Below are 6,962 nucleotides of genomic sequence, written 5' to 3' on the forward strand. Positions count from 1 at the left end.
AGGCTGGGACAGGACCAACAGTCACTGGTCTGGCGAGCAGGATGGGGAGTTTTAGGGATGAGATGCCTTTCTCGCCTCCTGCGTCCTCTGAGGAGATAAGACAGGATGGGCTGGTCGCCAGCAAGCAGGCATCCTCCTGCCCCAGTGCCTGCACCCAGCACACAGCAGGTGCTTCGCAGGACAGACTGCGTATATGTACACCAGCATGGGGGGGCCCTTTGCACGCCTGGCCAAACCTGCTCTGCAGTTCTGGAGAATTGAACCCCCAAAGGGAGGGAGGGAAGGAAGGTGCCAGGCGTCATGCCGGGAGCTTTATGTATCTTGTCTCATTCAATGACTCCAGGCCTCTGTGAGGGGGGGGTTATTCCTGTTTAACTGATGGGGTCCAGTAACTGCGTCCAGTCCGGCCCAAGGGAGGCAATTCTCAGTGCAAGGTGCGCATACTGACGGAGTCAGGGCGGCTCAGTGGGTTGGCCCTCCTTCCACCTGGCTGACATCAGGGCTCAGGGTTGGTCCCCTAAAGACCCAGCTCAAGTCCACTGCCAGCTGCCGCCCCACCCCAAGCCCAGGACCCCTAGGCAACAAATGCCACATTGTTCCCCCAGCTGGCCTAGCCGGAGAGACAGTGGCTCTTTCCCAAGGCCCGCTGGCCTGCTGACTAATCCTGCAAGCCACTCACGTTGGCGGGGCCCAGGGCAGCGGTGGTGGCAGGGCCTCAGAACCGCAGGGAGGGGCAGGGGCCCCTTTGTGGCAGAGCCCCCAGACAGGATGCGGCGGTGCCCCCTCCCCGCCCCCAGCCTCCCATCCTCGGCCTGCGCGTCCCGCCTTCACCCTGGCCCCCCTCCTCCATCCCATAGGAGGCTGCTGGTGCATCTGGGACTGGGGCTGGGGTGGGGGGAGAGGGAAGGGCCCCGGTCACCTCAGCACCGCAAGCCTGCCCTTGGTCTCCTCTCCAGCCTGCTCCCCCCACCGTCTTAAGTTGCTGCAGACAGAGCTGGGGGCTTTGGTCACTGTGGCAGCGGTCGGCCGAGAAACGGGTGGGTGTCTCTCCAGCACAAAGAGTGTGCGCCATCGCCTAGCAACGGCCTCCCTCTCTCTTGGCATCACCCGTCCTGAGGGTGGGTGCCAGGGGGAGAGAACAAGGCCATTAAGATCCGCAGGAGTGGGGGAAGGAGGCTTGGCTCCAGGCTGAGGCCAGGGGGTATGGGTGGGGTGGGCAGAGGAGAATGGGGCCCAGGGCACTGGGCAATGCCTGTGCCTCCCCGACCCTGCCCTGGGGACCCTCCTGAGGCCCTGCGCAGGTGATCCAGGCAGAGCTGGCAGCAGGAGCTCCGCGGGAGCCCGAGCTGCGCGTCAGATGGGAAGGGTGGGCTCGCGGGGCGGGGAGTGGTCTGTGGCCTAGGCCAAGGTGTCCCTTTGTTTGACCTCATGCCAACTTCGCTGGGCCCGGGTGGGGCTAAGGGGCCTCTGGAAGGGCCCCCTGTCGGGGGGGGTGGGGGGGACCAGAGAGAGGAAAGAAGGCTCTGTGGGGCTGTCGATGGAGCTCTGCCTGCCGGGAAGGGGGTGGGGGGGGCGGGCGGGGGGCAGGCAGCTGGGCCGTCTGTAGGCTAAACAGTCTGTTCTAAGAAGCCAAACAAGGGCAGCTCTCAGAGAGGCTGGAAGCCCCCCAGGCTGCTGGTTGCCCTCGAATGGGGGCTTTGTGGGGAGGGAGGAACAGCAGCGGGGGCTCCCGGGGAGATAAGTTTGCAGCCTTCTACTTCCCAGGGACGGCTGGGCTCAGGCCAGCCTGAGGACACAGTGCCCCAGCTCCCAAGCCCCTCCGTCCACTCTGCCCTCAAAGCCGCAGGACCCCAGGCTGGACAGGACACCAGCCACAGGCCAGGAAGGGCCAAAGGTGGCCAGGAGGGCACTGCCGGGATGTGGCACAAGAAAGGCCCGTGGGCACAGGGGTAGTTCTACCTAGTTTATTGTTTTCCAAGAAGGGTCTTCTACAGGGGAGCACCTGACCGGGATTGGGGGGGACCGGGCAACCAGGGTACGTCAGAGAAGGAGGAGGACAGAGACAGAAATGCTCCTGGAGAAAAGACGGCACCTGGAGGGGGCGTCCAGGGCTGGGCCCATCCTGTGCAGAAAAGAGACCGGTTGCTGGCCCCTAACGCCCCCGTCCAGGATGGGCGATGCCGAGAGGGGCAAAGTAAAGTGTAGTCGGGCTCCAGATGGAGAGGGGAGAGTGAGGCTGGGACCAGGTGAGGTTCTGGCTCCCAGCTGGTGGGATGGAGAGTCTCTGGGCAGCTCTGAGGACCTGGGGGATCACCGCCCCCCAGCAAGAGGACAGGCGGGCCGCCCCCGAGAAGGGGCTCGGCCGGGGGCTCCGACATACCCAGACCCCGGCCGGGGGAGCCGAGTCCATCTCTGGACAGAGCTCCCCCTGCCACGGCCGGCCAGCCTCAGCAGGGCGTGCCCAGGGCCAGGAGCGGGGGCGCCTCCCGGGGCTTGTGGAAGTAGACAGAGGTGGACAGCCCCGTCTGGAGCTTGGCATCGGGGCCGTCGGTGGCTGCCACCCCGCCGCAGCCCTCGCAGCAGCAGCAGCAACAACAGTCCAGGAAGGCGCGGCCCAGCGGCCGGCACACGCACAGGAGGAGCACGGGCGTGGCGGCCGCCTTGAGGAAGGTGGCGAACTGGCCGACCAGGCCCAGGAGGTCCAGGGTCTGGCGGGTGAGCGTGGCCGAGAGGTAGGCGGCCACGACATTGCACACGTTCTCGGGGAGGGTGCAGAGGGTGTAGACGGCGGTCAGGCCCACCACGGTGCCGCTGAGCTGGCCCTCGCGCCGCTCCTGCTGGCCCGGCCGGCACTCCGGCTTTCTGCCGGGCGGGCCCCACACCCGCCACGTCACCAGCTGGCAGGTGACCGTGAACAGGACGGGCAGGCAGAAGTAGCAGCCGAAGGACCACCACATCCGGGCGTTCTGGTAGGTCAAGACCAGCGAGTAGAGGGACTCGGGCAGGCGGGCGGAGGGCTTCATGACGCACGCATCCACGGGGCCCGCAGCGGGGCCGGGCTCCTGTACCAGCTGCCAGAGCAGGAGCTCGGGCGCAGCCAGCGTCATGGAGCCCACCCAGATGACCGCCAGCTTGGCCAGGATGGACGGGCACGGCTCGATGGGCCTGGCCTCGGGCAGGGTGCTGGTGGCCACGTGGAAGCGGTCAATGCCCAGGGCGCAGAGGCTGAAGGTGGTGACGCCGAGAGAGGAGACCTGCGAGGGGGTGTGGTGGAGGGAGAGGCGGGGGTCAGCCCCAGGCAACCGAGGGGCTGGCTCAGACTGGAAGCGCACGGCAGGTGTGGGAAGGACAGTGGTGGCACCGCCTTTCAGGGGCATTTCAGGTCTCATGGCCAGGGTCTGACGGGACAGACTGGGCTCAGGCGGGACCAGGGCCTTGGTGGACGGCAGAGCTGAGGTTCCCCTGCCGGCCGCCCGACTCTTGCGCCCACTGCCTTGCCTCTGGGCCCAGGGACGAGCGACCTAGGCCCTACAGCCCCTTGTGCTCCTGAGACTTTGGGAAATCATCTCTGAGGACAAACATGGACGGAGACGTAGGGCTTCTGGGCCTGCCGGGTGCTTGGATGGCCTCACCCACCACGTCCATGGGGGGAGTGGCCCAGGGGGTGCAGGGCATACAATCTCCCACCCTCCTCGCCCTGCCCGGAGAGGCCCAGGGCCAGCCCGAGTGGGGATGCAATGGGCCTGTGCCCACTCCCCGCAGGCAGCTCACAGAGCACACAGGAAAACCACCCTGTGAGCAGAGAGGAAGCCAGAGCAGCAGGGAAGAAAGTGGCAGAGAGAAGTGACGGGGCTGGGGCGGTGCTCCCAGCTCAGATGATGGCTGGGCACACTCAGGGCTGTGCTCAGTGCCCCCCTCCGTCCAAGCACTCCCCTCTCCGGCTGGCTCCTGCCCCATCTCCAGGCAGGCCCCAGGCCAGGGCTCAGGCTAAACAACACGCCCTCTCCTTTCCTGCATCTCAAAAATGGCCCCAAGCTGTATTTAGCTGCCTCCTGTTCCCTCCTGGGGTCTCCTGGGGCCTCCCTACAAAAGGGTGCTGGGCGGTGCATTCGTCCCTCCATTCTCACCCATCACCCCAGCCTCCAGGGAGGGCTCAGGGGTCACCTCTGTCCTCCAGGCCGTGGAGGGGGTTAGGCGGCAGCCTGCGTATCAGGTGTGTTGGGACCCACAGTCGGGCAGGGGGCAGGGCCGGGCTCTCCTCGGCCGCCAGCTCCATGCAGACAAGCGCTCACAGGGGTCTTAGACCTTTCCCAGTAAAATCCACCACGTACTGAATTATTTCAGTCCTAAGCCCTTTGTAGACGTCACACATGTGAGCCTTCAGGGACTCACTCAGCTATGGTGATGGTGGTCAGCCCCGACTCACAGAGAGGGAAGCAGAGGTTTGGGCAGGCTAAGTGGCTAACCACGGCCACTCAGCAGAGCCCGGGCTCTGACCCAGTCTGCCCAGTTCCAAGACCCTGGCTCTGACCTCCCACAGCTCTCCTGGGCTCTGAGTGCCAGGTCACTAAGATGCAAGGGCTGTCCCCGGCCGGAGGGCCTCTTTCAGGTCTGAGCAACTTGGGGCCACCGTTAGGTGGTCTCCCTGGGCTGGGAAGGTCAGGAAAGGGCTGTACCGCCCGCTGAGCCTCAGACAGTCTGTCCGGATATGAAACCATCGCTAAGTCACGGGACGGGGACAGAGCTGGGAATAGGACAGTGTCCAGACGCTGATCCTAATTCCTTCCCCACCCAGGCCGGCTGCCCACTCACTCAGCATCTCCCATTGTCTCGGGGGGAAAGCAGTGTTTGCGGGGAGGGAGGCCACAGTCACCCCGGCGCTCATTCTTCCTCCTCCCACAGCGTAAGTAACATGCAGAATGCCGCAGGCTGATTTCCCGTTCCTGGGCAGACATGCTGGCCTCGCTGTGTCCCACGTAAATGCACACATATTGGTGTATCTTTGCACTGTTTTGATTAAGCTGGATCCGCGTGAGCAGCACATCTATCAACACCCACGTGCTCATCCCAGCGTGCAAGTTCCCCGAGGTGGGGCCAGTGGGCACCTTGGAGCCGCAGCTGGAGGGCCAAGTGGTCTACCCTCTGGTCAGGAGACAGTGAAATGGGAGGGGAGCTGTGACCTGCCCAGGGACGCCCCAATACGCCAGGGACAGAAGCTGACGCTAGCGCCCCTGCTTTAGCTGCAGCCCCAGAACCAGCTCTCTCCTTCCAGAGGATGGAGGAGACGTCTGACGGCGATGGCGGCGACGAGAGTCGCAGTGAGGGGGGGTCTTTCCTTCCTTCCGTGTTTGCACTCCCGGGAGTGGACACAGACTTGACCCCAGGGCCCTGACACCCGCCTGCTCGCTCGGGCACCTGAGAGCTCCCAGGAGCCAATCCTGCATTTGTCTTGGGGGAGAAGCAGCGAGACAGAGCCCCAGGCCTGCGGGGCCTCGCACACCCTCGCAGCCCACCTCCGGCAGCGCCCCCCCCCCACCACCCCGTGGGCTCTAGCGGGACACACACTCACCTCCACGAAGGGCACAGCCCGGCAAGACACGTCACCCAGCAGCCTCTGCTTGGTGATCTCGTGGAAGATGATGACAGGGAGGCAGAAGAAGAGGACCAGGAAGTCCCAGAGGGCCAGGCTGGCGAGGATGGAGTTCCAGGCGCTCTTCAGGTAGTAGCTGTGCCACACGATACACATGACCGCCAGGTTGCCCACGATGCCCACGGCGAACAGCGCCAGGGCCAGGAGCAGCACGGCGTAGGCCCCGTAGGAGCTCTCCGTCACCGGGTACAGGGGGTTCTGGATCTGCAGCCGCCGGCCCGGCGTCCCCGTCGTGTTGCCCCGAGGCTCCTGCCTGCTGCCCCCAGGGACCACGGCCCGGTCCGGGTGGGCGCTGGCGGCCACCTGGGGCTCGGTGGGCTGCGGCCCGGTGGGGCGGATGGGCCGGGGGTACTCAGCCCACTCCTGGGGCACATACTGCTGCACCCCCTTGGCCTCCTCCTCGGTGCCACGCCCGCCCCGGCGCAGGGGGACGCCCCCGGGGACCCTGCCGGGACCCGCCGCTAACGCCACAGCGAGACAGATGGCCAGAGGCCACGGCCACCGCATGGCCGGATGAGCGGCAGTGGCTGCCCACAAGCGGAGGCGAGGCCGGACCGAGTGCAGGGCCGACTCGACGGGCAGCTGGCCGGTGGGCCCGCCCCCATCGGGCGTCTGGCATTGCCAGCCGGCTCCGGCACCCCCTCCATCCCCACCCCTAAGCCACCAGGCAGGGCAGGGCTGGGCCCTCTGCTGGACACAGGGCGCTCTGTGCCATCCGCAGGACACGCCTCCCCGGGCCCCCCGGGCAGCAGCGCTCAGACCTGTGCGGGCCCCCAGAGGCCGGGCGCCCCCGGCCTCAGACGCTGGGGTCCTGGGGGGCGGGGGCGGGGGCGGGGGCAGGGTGGGGTGGAGGCAGGGCGCCGGCCCCTCCTCAGGAGGCTGGATAATCACTGTCGCTGTCATTTACTGAACCTGATGAGATCCCACACTCAGCCGGCTTCCGGATGAACCCTCACCACGTCCCTGCGGGGCGAGCGCCCTCATTCCCGTGTCTCGGGCTGGAGAGGTGGCCAGTCACTTACCCAGAGCTCAACCTGGCCCAGCTGGCCCGGGGCCTGGGCCTGACTCCAGACCTTCTGACCATCGCTGTTCTCAGTGGGCACGGGTCCACCTGCTTCCCGCGAACCACACAAAGTTCCCCTGAAAGGAACGGCCGCCCGAAACTTAAAGCACCGCGTTCTGATCCGGACACAAGGCGGGCGGAGGTTTGCAGCAACAGGTCTTTCCTGAGCACCTGCTGGGTTCTAGACACTCAGTACAAAAACCTAAAAGACCTCTGCCATCAAGGAGCCTTCAGTGCAGGGTGGGGGGG

The 6,962-nt window shown here is 66.0% G+C and overlaps 1 protein-coding gene across 1 annotated transcript; it reads right to left on the reverse strand.

Moving 5' to 3' along the window:
* Positions 1 to 2,428: 2,428 nt before the first annotated feature.
* Positions 2,429 to 6,157, reverse strand: GPR37L1 (G protein-coupled receptor 37 like 1; the record flags this gene model as incomplete). The annotated part of the gene is made up of 2 exons (XM_079940830.1): positions 2,429 to 3,254; positions 5,570 to 6,157. The coding sequence occupies 2 exons, from the start codon at positions 6,155 to 6,157 to the stop codon at positions 2,448 to 2,450; spliced, it is 1,395 nt and encodes a 464-aa protein (XP_079796956.1). The 3' UTR covers positions 2,429 to 2,447.
* Positions 6,158 to 6,962: the final 805 nt, after the last annotated feature.

Source organism: Stenella coeruleoalba, assembly GCF_951394435.1.
Source record: "Stenella coeruleoalba genome assembly, chromosome: 1".
Lineage (NCBI taxonomy): Eukaryota > Metazoa > Chordata > Mammalia > Artiodactyla > Delphinidae > Stenella > Stenella coeruleoalba.